Source organism: Pomacea canaliculata, linkage group LG9 (assembly GCF_003073045.1).
Source record: "Pomacea canaliculata isolate SZHN2017 linkage group LG9, ASM307304v1, whole genome shotgun sequence".
Lineage (NCBI taxonomy): Eukaryota > Metazoa > Mollusca > Gastropoda > Architaenioglossa > Ampullariidae > Pomacea > Pomacea canaliculata.
Window position 1 is genome coordinate 25,434,085 of NC_037598.1, and position 15,492 is coordinate 25,449,576.

General features: G+C 42.5%; 1 protein-coding gene across 1 annotated transcript; it reads right to left on the bottom strand.

The window, feature by feature from the left end:
- Positions 1–4,370: 4,370 nt before the first annotated feature.
- On the bottom strand, positions 4,371–11,067 carry LOC112572962. Its single transcript, XM_025252981.1, has 8 exons — positions 10,924–11,067; positions 7,449–7,590; positions 7,015–7,203; positions 6,549–6,764; positions 6,079–6,293; positions 5,761–5,857; positions 5,081–5,164; positions 4,371–4,924 (listed from the first exon to the last, which is right to left on the bottom strand). The coding sequence occupies exons 2-8, from the start codon at positions 7,588–7,590 to the stop codon at positions 4,830–4,832; spliced, it is 1,038 nt and encodes a 345-aa protein (XP_025108766.1). The 5' UTR covers positions 10,924–11,067; the 3' UTR covers positions 4,371–4,829.
- Positions 11,068–15,492: the final 4,425 nt, after the last annotated feature.

Sequence of the window (15,492 nt, forward strand, 5' to 3'; positions counted from 1 at the left end):
GGTGAAAACAAGGTATTGTCCAGTCAGGTCACGACAGGTCACAGCGAGGGGAATACGTACAAAGGAACAGACAGGCTGGTGACATTGGCTCACGTGGGCTGCGATAAAGAGAGACTTTTCTGGTGACCTTTACAGTCTCGCAAATGATACAGAAGTCAAAACAAACCGTGTTTTCACGATTTGAGACGCAATAGGCGCCATCTTTGTAAATCCGCATCCAAGTTGTTTTTTTAAAAAAGGTGTTTACTGATGACCTTGTTAAACGGCTAAAATCCTGCTTCTTTAAATGGTTGGAAAACAATGACACGTTTGTATGGAGGGGAGAGGATTGGGGGATTTTGTTGTAGAGCAGTCAGCTATTCGGGACAGTTTGAGCTACCAGGACTTCTTCCTTGTCGCAGTAAACACGTCATACAACCGGAAACCATGTCTGTCATCTCCGCTTGTATCTTCTCCTCTGGGGCTGAACATAAGTTTGGAGATCATACTCTGGTCGTACAGTCTATCCCCGAAATCCCAGGTCTCGGTAACAGAACTTGTTTCCTTTCCTTTAAATTTCATCGTGGGTCGAGTGGTCAACTTTTGACTAGAGATGCAAGGTAGACAACTTTGCCGACCAGGTCCCGGTAACTGGATGGGAGGTAAACATATAAACCCTGGTGTTGCACCTTTGGAACCGACCAGCTCTTGACCTGAGTTTGACCTTAGGGAGTCTTCGTGATCACCTTTTGTCGCCTGTTCATAGTTATGTCCCCTCCCTTTGTCCTGACAACAGTTCTATTTTGACTTTTGAAAATGGTCGTACAGAGAAAGAACAGAAGTAGAGAGAGATACAGACTTTGGATTAAGCTACCTCCACCTCGCTGTAGGTTTTATTTTCGTATTTTCAAAAATAATAATAGAGAATAGAGCGCGTTTTTTCGTTAGAGGTGAGGTGGATGCGATATCCACGAGTGACTACAAAGAAATCGAAATTTAATCTGAATTAAATTACATACTCTGAGAGAGAGACTACTTCAGTGACCCGTGCGACGAAATAATATTATATATATATAAAACCCATACATTTACACTAAGGGTAAGAAAGATGACCTGTAGGGACTTGGAGAACACAAGAGTGGCAGACTGGTAGACAGGCAGACTCACAGACAGGAAGTCATTACATAGTTTTACACCCCTTCGTTAGTAATTCCTTCCCTCTTGGAAAAGGTAGACGCTGGAGCGCAAACACCAACGTCATTGGAGAGCACCTGACGAGTGTCGGCCAGCGCGCGCTGCCCCCAAAGGGGAGGAGGAGGCGGAGGTGAGGATGTGACGCGATCTAAGGGAAACAGCGGGCTGGGCAGGCGCGAGGACGACCGGGTAAATGATGCGATCGCCTCTGTCATCAAGTCCGTCCTTGCACAAACGAAACTCCTGGAGCCTGAGAGCGACTGCAGGGGTTACGTGGCTTGCAGACCTTTCGAGAATGTTCTTAGGTGCTGATTAGCTATCAGGTCACACACACAGAGAGACGCTGGCGCACGTGGAAAAAATGAATGCATGAGTGAATCAAGGAAAGAAAAAAGAAAGACAAAAAGAAAGAAAAACATGAAAAAATAAATGGATAAAAGAGATTTATTGAGTGTAGCTACAGCCAATGACTGTCGATGACACCTCGTCCTGCAATGTACAAAATGTCAGATAAGACTTTAATTATCTCAGAGGGTAATTAGTGCACATGTACACTGTACACACACTGTTACATAAAACACTTCACTTGGAATAGAATTTCTATTTTTTTTTAATTTATTTTCTTTAGTTCCATTTGACTGTATGACAAGGTTGGGGAAACGACTTGTAATAGCAGAAACAAAACTTTCTGGCACAGGTAAGTGAAAGCTCAAGAAGGAATAGTTTGTACAGTTGCACCTTACTCTTACCGAAGGGTCCGAGAAGTGAAAAGAAGTCTTGGCGGTATTTTCGAGGGGGAGGATTAGTTACGACTCTGCTACAACTCCCTCTGAAATACATTTTATTTTCCAACGAACTCTACTGCTCACTTTTGTCTGTCCATACGATGGTGTCTGACACTGTGTCCATCCTGGGCAGTCTTCACGAAGCAAGGACAAGTCTTGCCGAGGGAAAGTCAAGGAAAATGTTTTTGTCTACTTTGTTACGATTCACTGACCAGAAACCATTGATATTGTTTAATACTATTTTACTCTGCTATTTTAGTCTTACCCGCTGGTTTATAACTACTGTTCCAGGAGTAAACATTCAAACGGTACAACATTCACGGAGTCTGAAAGCTTCTTTATAAATACTGAGATCAGATGCTTGTTCTGAATTTTTCCTAGTTTTTCCTTGGGACAGTGATTTGCTCTTCGTGAATACGACCCCAGATGTTTACCTGTTGGTTTCGTTTGCTCATTTTTCTCAAGACGCATTGAGCTAGCCTCAACACAAGGACATTCGTTTTGCACATTCAAGTAAAACTATTTTATACCTTATTTACATTCTCTGACTAGTATACTGTTGGACCTTTGACCTTTTGGGTAAATATGGCTGTAGGGATAACGTATGTAAGGGGCTCACAAAAGCAAAGCGAAAGGCCCTACCTGTATCGATACATTGATAGATATCTCCGGCTCAACCTATATCTGTATATCTCTGCAAATCTCTGACTCAACCTGTATCTGTCTTGCCGCCGTCTTCCAGTTCCCTGACAGGTCGGGTGCCATGCAGGCTGGGGTAGGAACGGAGAATTTCTGTTACAGGCTGTGAAGTTGTTGTGTTAATATCGATTATCTCTTACAGCTGCTGATGATGATAATGAGTGGCGGTAGTTGTGGGTATACTCGAGGTGGTGGTGGTGGTAGTGGTAGTTGTAGTGGAGTGGTGATGAGAACAGAAATGTAGTTTGATATATTTATATTACAGTGAAAGTGTTTCCATGGAGAAGCTATACGCTTTGTACCAGAAGAAAGAAAAAAAGCATGATTTGAAGTTTGTTATTATGTAAGTATGAATTTTTATGTGAGCACTTTGACACTCTTAAACTGTTTGTAAGACCAATGCAAATTTTTGTTGTTTGAGTGTCTACCAAAGATCGAGTTTTCAATACAATAGGAACTTCTCAACGTTTCCTAGCACCAAAGAGTGAACTCTGCTTATTTGCCCAAGTAGACACCCATCCACCTCCACCTCCCATAATACACAGCTACACAACCAAGCAAGCAAAACTTCTCAAAGGAGAAATCGACTTTGATACATGACCTTACCTGACATAACCCTCAGTAGTATCATAGCAAGATGTTAGCCTTTCAAGGGGAAGGGTGAGAAACCATGCTGACAGAGAGCGATGTTCATATTCTTGCCTCCTCAGTATCTTTTTTGAGGAGGCGGTTGCCCCCATTTCCCCCTCCCGGTTCCTACGCCACTCCCCGTCCCTCCAGTCCATCCTATCAATGGCAGCGGCACAGATATACAGGAATGGTTAACAGGTCCAAGAGGTCAGCAGCTTCAAGTACTTGGGGGCCACCCTCTCCGAGGCAACTCCACGTCAGATATCCACATCAGGACATCAACAGCAACACCTGTGATCACTAAGGTACATGGGATCTGGCATGACCACAAGGTTCACTACCCTGTACAAGCTGTACAAACCCCTGGTAGTGCCCATCCTGCTCTACTGATGAGACACGGAAAGGAGAATCCAGGCGTTCGAGAGCAACTGCCTGGGGAGGCTGCTTCGCATCTCATGCAGAGAACACAGAACAACAAAGATAATCAAGGAAAGTTAGAAGTACGCAAATTCAAAAGTAAACCTCTTTGTCTCAAGTTTCCTGACAACCCTCCCACAAACTGTCAACAGCCCAAGCTAGCACGTGGTTGTAGAACAGGGAAACTGCGACAGTCACGACAATATTTTGAGATGCTGCGAATAAATAAATAAATAAATGATTTTTTATGATTTTTGAGCATTCAGATTAAATGTGTGGTTTTTCCTTTAGATGACTCGGGAATTGCAGTTACCCTAAATATTTCATTTGCTACGATTATCCTGGACTTCTGTAGTTCGTCTAGTTTGTTTGGCAGCCATCTTAGTGCTTATAGTATGTATATTTTGTATATTTTATTGTATATCTTTCATACATATTATATACGGTGTCTTGTACATTATTTGTAATGATATATAAATGTTTCCTATTGTATATATAAATGTTATTTTCCTTTATTTAGATGTAATACATAACAAAACGTGTCACAAAATATAGATGACATCATTATAATTATATTATGCTGAATAATTATATTTTATATATGCTCATTATTATCCGTATTAGTCACAAAGCACACGCGCATAGATATACACAACAAAACTGTAATTTTAGCATCGACAATGTTATTTTTTATTGACCAGCATACACCACCGGAATAATAAATATTCAAGATTCAAGAAGAACAGGGGGAGTTCATAGACCGAGCTGACCGAAAGGCAGAGTAGATTCCTAAAGATAAAAGATGAAGAGAATAAGAGAAACACGACGGATGGAAAAAGCCTGAGTATGACAAAAAATATTTTTATACATTCTTTTACAGTTTTGACATTGAGAGTTGAATATCGTCAGTAGAGACATTTGAATGTCGTTGGTCGCCATGTTGCATTCAGTTGTAGGATGTGTTCACTTGTCTCCTTGTTCATGCCTTGACATGTCATGGCAAGCGGGCGATAACTGCTGCCGCATACATCGCAAAGGGAGCTAACCGTAACGGCATGAGAGACGACTCCGAGCTAAGGGCACTTAATCACTAAAGCTGTGTTGTCTTATCCTTTGGCATCACAATTATGCAGAGGGCGAGGGGATGAAAGGTCGATGTCGGGTATGACGATAAAGAGGATTCACTGTTCGCAGGTTTCTGGATTCTTGAGGAATCGGAACTGAAACATACATGTATTTTTTTTTTAATTAGTAAAGAGAAAGTCTTGTTCCTAAGAAAAGCTACAAACAATATTCGGTGGCAAGCGATGTTTTCTGTAGAAGGTGTTGTGGAGAAGACAGAACGAATATAACATCCATCAAAGAGAAGAACTCACATATTCCACGGCGCCACTGAATTTCTGAGTCGAATCCCCGGTCTGCCTCCCAGATACAGCGGCACTCCGTCCTCTGAAGGGGATCTGCGGTCAAGATTAAACATGTTTGTAATTATTAGAAAATGTCTTGGGACAGATTATACATTACCTGGATAATCTATGTGAGTTTTAGATGTCTGAGGACAGGGTATGACTGTTCATGTGTCAGGTAATTATTAGAAGATATTTGGGGACAAACTTATTGATATAAAAGTTTAAGTAAGTTACAGAAAATAATTTGTGGGAAATTAGCTTTATAAACGTGGTACAAAAATTATTACTAGAGATCTTGACTAAATTAGCAAGATTACTTTAGCCTTTGTCTTGACTTAATTAAACATAATTGTTTGATAGAAAAATGATATTGATACTACATTATTACCCGTGAACCTATATGCACACAACACTAGCACAACTAGTTCTCAAAACGTGAGTCATTCTTGTCCAGAAGTAATCCCATAACAATTCTCGTTTTGTTTATCTGAAGATTAAGAAATGACTGCACAATCCATCCCTTGCACGTTGGTTTTGTCATCTTTTCTCTTTGGAAGTAGGGGAAGCTTTTCATTTTCCATAAAACTTGCTTCAAAAAGAAAGTCAATATCAGCAGAAAGATAAGAAGGGAGATAATGCCCACTTACTTCCTGGTTTGACGCTGGCGCAATTTTCGCCATCGAGTGTGATGGTGACTGCTGAGTTGACACTCTCCATTTTAATCTCGTTCCAGCCACGTCCAGTCTGAGAACAAGCAGACAGACAGACAGACAGACGCACACGCATACACACGCATGCAAGCACATGCAAAAACAAAAATGAAGAGGGGTGCAGGTTGCTGAATTTTCAGGAAACACTATTTCTAAAAATCCAGTCAAATGCAGAAACAATGTTTTCCTTCTATGTTCTTACAGCGAGACAACACTATTGTCGTTCTGCTAGACATGACTGTCTGCTCTACTCACAGACTTGATGGGACAGGACAGCTGTTTGGTCTCGTTGGTGAAGCGGAGCGTGATGTCCAGGTTTGAGCCCAGGATCATGGTGATGGAGGGCTTCCACTTGTCCTTCTCGTCGTCTTTCAGGGTGTCCGACTTCTTCACCTCCGTGCAGTCGTCTGACAACAAGGTCATGGGAGAACGAGAGTCCGGTCTCACCTTGATGACCCCCCGCCAGTTACCTGCAGACAAAAAATGATAAGAAAAAATTCTCTCAGATGAAAGGTAATCAGCAGGCTAGGTGATCTGTCGTTTTCAACTTTCCTTTTACTTATTCCTTGAATTTTTGCACTCACATTTGTGAGCGTGAAGCAGCATTTATGCTCTAAGGGACATAATCTGAGTAAATTGCAACTTTTAGTCTCGACTATCTTGCATGATTGCGAGGCACGTTGAGTGCAACACACACACACAAAGCCTTCTCTGGCTGACACTACCTTGCAGGTCGTTGCTGGCGAACTTCTGGAAGCCAAGGGGCGAGCCGTCCAGACGCAGCGCGTAGCCTTTGTCAGAGTTACTGTCCTTGATGGTCAAGCCTCCGAGGTCGGCTCTGGCATCGCCGGGTCCATCGGAGACGAAGCCAACATTGTTGGTGTAGTTACCCACATCGGCGTCGTACTGTAGGTTAGCGAGGTAGTTGCAGGGATGAAGAGCTGCAAATAAACATTTTTATTCATCATTCCCATCGTTTTCTTTCTTTTTCTTTTCGTGTAGGTTGCATTTATCGGCAGTGTTGTTGTTTTTTTTTTTAAGTCTGTCCAACATTAACATTAGAGCATCGCTTGTGTATTTACTAAAACACTCTGACATTCTATTTAAAAAAAAAAACATGAAATGTTTACATGCCAGTTGGAGCTGTCCTTTACCGACCCCAGTCACCCACCCACCCACACACCCACTCACCGCTGGAGCCGGGAGGAACAGTGTAGGTCTTGCCAATGTCCACACAACCACAGCGCGCGTTACTCCACTCCTGTTCGGGTGGGCAGTTCATGTTCATCGTCGTCTCCCACACCTGCACGTACCCGTTGGGGAAGAAGGCCACCAACTGAGCATACTTCTTGTTGTCTGGCAGCTCCACCCAGATACAACCTGAAGACAGACATGTTGTGTTACACCCTTACTGCACATCATCATCATCATCCTACCACAACACCTCCACTGTATACTTCCCCTTACAACACATTCAGCATCTTTACAACACATCTTACTACTCCCACCATCTAGCAACACCTCAAGCATCTTACAACAGCTTCCCCAGAGCCAAGCTGACAAAAAATAACGGAGTAAACAACAACAAGAACAATCACAACAAGCCCTAAAGTACAAATGCTCACTGGGGTTGACAAACTTGCGGAGCTCCGCTATGTCATCGTCTCTCTGTCTGTACCTGGGTGGGGGCAGCTTGTCCTGGGCATCAGCCCCCAGCCGCAGCAGCAGGAGCAAGGCCAAGGTTGAAAATGCTTGCCAACAAATCATCTGCAAACAAAAACAGGATGTTTTTCTTATTTCTCTGGTTTCTCTTCCTTTCAGCACAGTGCCACTTCTTATCACAGAAACCTTAAAGTCTTTATGTAAGAAAAACTTGTATGAATATTGTTTATGCTTTTAATTGTTTCCAGAAACCTTTTCCTGGTGGAGACGAGTAATCTTATCTGTTTTGTTGTCTATTTGTAATCCATTTATTGTCTGAATATGTCACCTTCTCAGACTTTCACACAAGGAATACGTACATGACGAATTATAAAATTATAACATTATACCAGAATTAAGTGTTTGATAGTGAAAGTGAAGGGTATCAATTTTCTCTAGCACTGCAAACAAAGTTTTGAAACAATATGGACAAAAGTACTTTGTCTAAATAAACATCTGTCCGTTAAAATGCCAGTAAACTACTACACCGGGAGAGCCACAGGGTTTGTGTCTGTGTGTATTTATTTGTAAAGGACGGTGAATGTTTTCGCTACAAAAGCTCACAGTTGATGATGATGACGATGAAGCCATCGCGACTCCATGTGATAATCAGTGAACGGGTTAAGTTTATTATTAACCCTGGGGCCGTAGCTACGATGCAGATGTAACCTGACCCCAGACTTAGCCATGATCCTGAACTGTTGCGAGGGTCAAATAATTGGAAATGGACACATACCTTGGAGGGCGGTTGATACTCTAGAGGTCCCCGTACTGTCTACAGTCGAAGCTATAGGAGGATGAGGAGCTGAATAAATGGGAATATAAACCCAGCAGTGAATAGGTTAATTATTTCACTCTCAGAAGCCTCGGGTAGGGAGGGGTTCGCTAGCCGAGAAGTGTATTAACGAAACAACATTTGCATGCCTGGCTCTGTCGCCGGCAGAGGTTCATCGGCCTATTCTCTAGTGCATAATGAAGGAGGATCTTTGAGAACTATGGCGCTCCCTCCGTCAGGTTCCGGGTCGTCCAAAGTCAACTTCGTTAGGAGAACATTTGGTCGCTGGGAGGGACCTTCGCAAGCGCCGGGCAAAGAAAAGGCTTTGACTCAACTCCCTGAGCTCCTCGCCCTCTCCTCCAGCAAAGGTTCAACACTCATTACAGATGTTGACACCTCCTCCTTCCTCTCTATTCACGTCTGTCATTTGTTAACCCTTCCACTGCTTATACTTCAATGTGCCTCAAGGATATGGGGATGAAATTTGTTGATAAAAAGAGAGAAAATAGAATTCAGGAAGATAAGAGATGATGATGATGACGATTACGACAAAGGGTACTATGATGAAAAGGTTGTATCGGAAGGACAAAGTTCTTGGCAATCACGTGCATCACATCACGTGACCATTCGCTGGACATTCGTAAGCAGACATCCTGGTTGAGAGCGATAGACTGTTGTCAGATAATGAAGCAGATGATAAAGTTCTCACATACGATGCTTGACGAAAAGGCAGTGATCGCAGTGTGCTCGCGAGATGTCAAATATTTCTGACAGGTGTTCCCTGAATAGTTTTCATTACGGGGTCACAACACACAAACAGCAGATGTAGAACACAGCAGCAGGCTGGATGCTAAGACTGTGCTTACTTTGGGCTGTAGTCATGAAGTGAAGATAAACTGTTGCCCAGGGGCAAAATGAGAAACTCAAGGATAAGCATCTTTTCTGCAGTTATAGAAGGGTGTTCAGATCCTTCAGATGCTGTTTTACCCCTGAAGCTTAGTTGTAAAGAGATGACAACGATACCCTAGGGTAAAGAAACATAATAATATCCTCGGGGTCTGATTTTACCTTCCTATCGCTTCATAACTCCTGCTCCTGGAGGTATCCCCCACTCCCCGGCAGGTGTCCGATATCCAATAGTCTGAAAATTGCTTGCTATGTAAGTATAGTCAGATATACAGAACATGTAGAGGCTGTCACAAAGTAACTCTTTAAACTTCACTCGAAGGGCCTAATCTCCGAGCAGGTGATCTGATCTTCCCTTCGGACCTAGCGCGCAAATACCCCGGGTGTCAGCACAGAGGCACTAATTGAAAGCTGATACAGAAAAGGTCATGGAACTGTCGACGGGGAGGAAGTGAGAGAAATGGACAAAAGGTGCAAACCACAGGTAGTCCGGGCTTAATTGGTCGCCGAGCAGTACCGCAGCAAACAGTCGTGCTTCGCTGCCAAATGTCAAAACCCGGAGGCAAAGGGCGCAGTCTGCTCTCCCTCCCTTCCACCAAACTGTGAAGATGCTCTTTTCTGTTTTAATACTTTCAGACGCGGATAAGTTAATCGTGTTTTAAGGCCGATACGTGGATAATTGATCTTGTTTAATTCATCGTCTAAATATGGATTGTTTGGATAAGTAAAATCGTGCTTTGACATCGAACCATTGATATTTGATTTCTCTTTAATTGTCTGGAGCTACACAAGTAATCTTGTTTTGATAAGTCGATACATGGATCGGCAACACTGTCGATACTTGAATACTTAATCATGTTTTGAAATGTTAAGACATAAATAAGAATAATTAGTCTTGCTCTTCAAGACATCGGTAAGTTTTTTTTTATTATTTATGCATCGAGGGGTGGATAAGTAAACATCGATTTCTATTTTAGCAGCGAACTAAGTGAATAAGTACATTTGCATTTATAGGTCAAGAAAAGTATATTTAAAATTATAATGTAAGGATGAGGAAATATATCATATATTCCAATTCCACAGATAAATACAATCTCTATACATATTCAGATATATATGTATATATGTATATATTTATATAGTCGTTTTCGTGATGTAACATCGTGTGTCAGTTGCTGAGCTACAATCAACCAATACCCGGACCTAGCTAGCAGTTCTTGTTCCCTAGGACATTAATTTGCCGAGATGTGGAATTCAATGAAGACTGTGAAGATGAGCACATTCAGATATTTGACAAACCAGAGCTACGAGCATACAGATGACATCTCTATCCAGGACTGGGTGGGGATGGGAGGGTCTTTGCCAAAGGTTGTCACTAAGTTCCTCTTCAAAAACTATAATCTACCTTCCTCCTTACTTTACAGAGCTTAATATATTCTTTATATTTAATTTATTCTTTTTTATACTTACCTGTCTAATCTGTTACCAGATCGTTTATTTGAAATTGTCTGCAATCATCGCTGATTGTTTCAAAATGTTCATTTATAAATACTGAAGCCAGTTTATTCTTATTTTCTTTCTTGTGTATTTATGGAATGTGACATAAGGCAACTGTAACTGTTTATTTACTAAAGCTGAGTACTAGCAGGCATAGAAACAAATAATCAATTAATTGTTGTATGAACACAAACATTCATAAAGAAATAAAAGCAACTTACACTTCTTTCCTGTGGTTGTACGAGGACATACACAACCCGAGAGGTATGGGGTGGCCTGGAGATGTCGGGTGGCCTATGCTTGTGTTTGGTGAGTTGGTCGCTTTATACCTTTGTCGCTCGTGACGCCCACTCCATCCTTCTATTATGTAAATGGACGAGTGAGGCGCCAAGTGTGCGAGACGATGGGCGGACAGAGGATGGGAGGATGGGAGGATTCAGCCTGCTTTACACGATGCGGTTGTACAGTCCCAGAGCATTGGAGATGTGTGTGTGTGCACGTGTGTGTGCGCGAGTGTGTGTGTGTGTGCAAGAGTGTCAATTCTACACAAAAGCTGGGACTGATGGACGGAGACAAGGGAGGTTTTGATAATGACAGTCAAGGGGAGCGATGGCGCCGGCCGCGATTCTGAGAGAGTGGGGGAGGAGGAGGAGGGCACGGGGGATACAAATCGTAGAGAAAGAAAGAGATTTTGACGATGATAATTGAAGTCAAGAAAATATGTTTATTTACTAAAATGTTGTTATTGAGTGGTACCTACCACGAGGACTCGAAGCTAAGAGATATTCTTCATCAGTCGGCGGTCAGTTAAAAGTGTAGCCACCATCTCATGTGCTTGTTTACCTCGGCTAGTGACAATAAACTTTCCTGTCTTTTGCTTTCATTTTACAGTCGTTGACTCTGTGCTTCTTGGAGTATAAAATCATTAAAACTCCAAGTGCAGCCACGTTGGATGAGGCAAAAACAGTCGTCGTTAAACTCCTCGTCTGATGTGTGAGAAGTTTTTGACTGTTGCTGAGCTTCCACCTTCTCTGTCGTTCTCTATGGAAACATGACATTCCTTAATACCGAAAACACTAACTCATGAAACATGCTTTGATATAGCTATTCATTTTAATAGAGAGGAATAAAAATTGAAATAAAACTCTACCAAAACAACAACAACAACAAAACTCTAGGACGAACTGTGTTAATGAAAACCGGAAAAACGAGAGTAGTTTAAGACAACGCATGCGCGTCGTAAGTTTTCTAATCACGCGCATGATTTCTTCTTTGTATCCTTTTTTGGAATAAGGAAATCTCTTTTGTAGATAGAATGAAGAATGAGTGTCGTTGATCGTCCTCTATTTCCTCTCTGGCACGATCAGTCTGACTGAACCTCTTAAAGCAAAACTTATGAAGACCTTTGTAAGTCTTGCTTAAACATTCTCTAAACACAAGGAAACAGATTAAGGCCGACAGTGTTTCTCAAACAGGATTATCTTGATCTGACTGACCACTCACCTGTGTGGCCAAGAGAACGTCACCTTGTCCACCTGTCGACGTCACTCACACGTTACCTGATATTATTACTGAACAGAGAAAAACTTCAGACACGTGTTCCGCATCAAGGTGACTCGTGTGTAGTTAATTTATTAAATTTCTCTTTGCTTTGCAAGAATAATTTTCTTAATTGATTTCTCTAGTCACGTTCTATTTTCTTTCTTTGTTTTTTTCGTCATTGTTTCTGTCTTTCTTTTTGTCTCATCCAAAAGATTTCTTTCTCCTATTTTGTGTCATTCCACTCCCTGATATAATTTTCTTCTTCGTGTTCAGATCGTTCACATCTGTCTCTTGGAGTTCCGGAGTTCTTATTGCCTAAGGGAGTCTATTTGTCTCCGATGCAAGGACAGATTACTCCCCTTACTTCGCGGGGGAGTCGAACCCCGAGCTTGTATCATGTTTGTGGTCAAACAGCGGTTCTACCCAGTCCTTCTCCAGCCACCATCGCCGTCCCCCCAACTCCTTATGGTTTATTTTTGTGTTTGTTTGTGTAAACAATGTCTAGCAGCATCTCTGTCTCCTATCCCAGTGTGGTGACCATCTTGTGTACGCCATTGATTCCCTTCTTAGAAATGAGAATTTTTATGTTCAAAAGTAGTCTACTGTCGATACAGTATACTTCGCACTCTCAGAAGCATTTCATTACCACCTAGATATTCACCAACTACCAAAGGAAGATGAAGGGAAAGCAGGGGATGAAGGAGGGGAATATGACGTCATCGCTTAGACAACCTTTAACCGACACACGGTTACCTCCTGAGGTAGGACCCACCCTCCTACCAACCTGGCCACCTTGGGTGCCAGTCTTACACTTCCAGCAAAGCGTCGTGTCACTTCTGCCGGTCGCTGGTGGTGAAACGTTTGTCGTCGCTGTTGTAGGGGACTGGGTGACCTCCTGGTGACCTCCGGGTAACTGCGGCGACAGCCCGGGGTTTGTCCGCTGGTGGTGGAGCAGAGGCTGCTGGGGGAAAAAAACTCAAAGATTAGACCTTTCCTTGCGGACACGGCGACAAGTTGTGTGTGTGGTGGTGGGGAGGAAGACATGTCGTTGTGTTTGCGTGTTTGTACGAGCTCGACATGACTCGGCCACAGGGGGAGGTCACTGTAGCTCCCAGGCAGCAGCGGCGCCATGTTGTTTCGCATGATACCAGGGGAAGGGGAGTTAACTGTGTGAATGAGCGTTAAAGTCACGGACCTTCATTTACTGGAAGCGTGTCTCTCATTGGTTGCCTCTTTGCCTTGTCATAGCAGTCACCAATCGTAAACAAACTCACAAACAAAAGCTTTCACTTCTGTTTCCGATTTCAAAATGGCGGATCTTTCTAACGTCGAGAAAATGTTAGAAGTGATGATTAAGCTTTTATTTCATCAGAACCTTTTTAAATAAGATTGATTGCCAAATCAACAGTAACATTTTCTGTGAACTATATTCTGTTTGTTTTTGGAAAATGCATTTGGGTTTATCAACAATTTTCTCGTGTAAAAACATCGTCACAACAGATTCTGTTACTTTCGGAAACGACATGAATGCCAAGGCTGGACATCTCACTTTATTGGTATGACATCCAACAACGCAACAGTTTGCACCTTCCCTTTATTTTGTGTGTGTGTTTGTGTGTGTATGTGTGTGTGTGTCTTACCAACCAACGGACTGGAAAACACATTACAAACACAACACAAGACTCTGGCTGTCTGGGGAGTTTCTATGCCACGTCGTCTTCTGCCGGAGGACATCCACAGACCAAGATGTCCATGACACGGATTGGCATAAAGTCTTGGGACAGAATAAACTGATGACCATACACGTCGATGAAATCGTCAGACAGATGTCCAGATGATCATAAAAAGAAACAACAGTACAATGTTGAAGCACGTGACTGTGGCCCTGATGTCGTCTGTCTTAGGGAAGACTTGGAACAATGAAGAAACTGTGATGGCGTTAGAGGGCGATGATAGAGTTGATGTGACCTGAGGAAAAACAAAATGCCACAGGTGTGTAAACAAACTTAATGTCAATGATGTCATAAAAAAATGTTGGTGGGCACAAGAGGCGATAAAAGCTCAACAAATCCAATCAAAGCAAAAAAAAAAAAATGCGGGGAGCTAACCCCAGCCTCCAAGTCTGTAAGGGACACCAACTCTCAATTAAAAATTATAAATGAACAATCTGAGCATCCCGTATCCTTTCACTCTACAAGACAATTGCATCCCCATCATCATACTTCTTGTTTTGTTGCACTCTTTCAGCTCGCTGCAAAGAGAAAAAAATATATTATCTTCCAAAAATAAAATGGACTTGCATTTGTGGACAGAAAAACTCTTACATACCCGTTGAGCAGTAGACAGAACGTGTATCTACAGAGAAGAAAACTTTATAAATGAATAGGATAGGTTGACAAGTGAATAGGGTAGATGCTGGGAAATTAATAGAATATATATAGCTAATGAAGCTTCTCTAAGAAACCCGCAAGACTATCACAACCATGGCCGGGGTTTGCCCAAACTTTTTTACTTTGGAGTTTTCTCCACTTTTGTCTGCTCTTTTTCATGATTGGTTTTATGGTGGGTTTCCCCTGTCTTGATTGCTGTGCAGGCCATACAGATTCTGTTCTCATGGCTGTGGGTTTTACGCAGTAGAGCACCATCTGACCTGGAGAGTCCTGAGGTCGTGTTTGTTGTTTCAAGAGTGGGAGTGACCGTAGATAACATACTCATGGCAGTGGTCGCGACACTTACTACAATATTTCTATCATTGTCTGTCATCATATACCTGCATAAAATTATATAAATTATAGTCATATGTGGCTGGTTGTAAGGTACAGTAATGTTGGTGGGTCTGGCAAGTTCCAGGCAATCTTTGCCGTCGTCCCTCCCCTCAGGAGTGTCAGCCCAACCCTGGCAAACCTCAGAGAAATGCAGCTTCTCCGGCTCCTCGTCCTCTAGTCCACGTCATCGTGAAGGACTGTTTTCGTGAAGCAAACATGGAGAATAGCGGGAGGGACACCACTGGGCACAAGTCTCATATACAGAGAAGCTTACAGAAAGCTGCAGTGATGCTCCTCTGCTCTACTTTCTGGGTTCTGAAACTACAAAGCGGTTGTTGTCTGTTTTATATTAACAGGAATAACCCAAAGACAATTTTTGCAACATTTCGCTGACGTGCTTCTCGTTGCTCTGAGAGACTCGCGAGAAATCGTGGAGTTCTGAGGACAGGGTGGAGGACTGCTGGCACAGGCCAGGATGTCGAC

Bases quoted from the DNA above. Each gene is read 5' to 3' on its own strand.
- LOC112572962 (XM_025252981.1), bottom strand. From the start codon at position 7,590: ATGATTTGTTGGCAAGCATTTTCAACCTTGGCCTTGCTCCTGCTGCTG. The intron at 6,294-6,548 runs GTAGTGTCAGCC...TTTTGTCTGCAG, and splicing joins CGCCAGCAACGACCTGCAAG to GTAACTGGCGGGGGGTCATC. The intron at 4,925-5,080 runs GTGAGTTCTTCT...TGTATGTTTCAG, and splicing joins TCAGTGGCGCCGTGGAATAT to TTCCGATTCCTCAAGAATCC.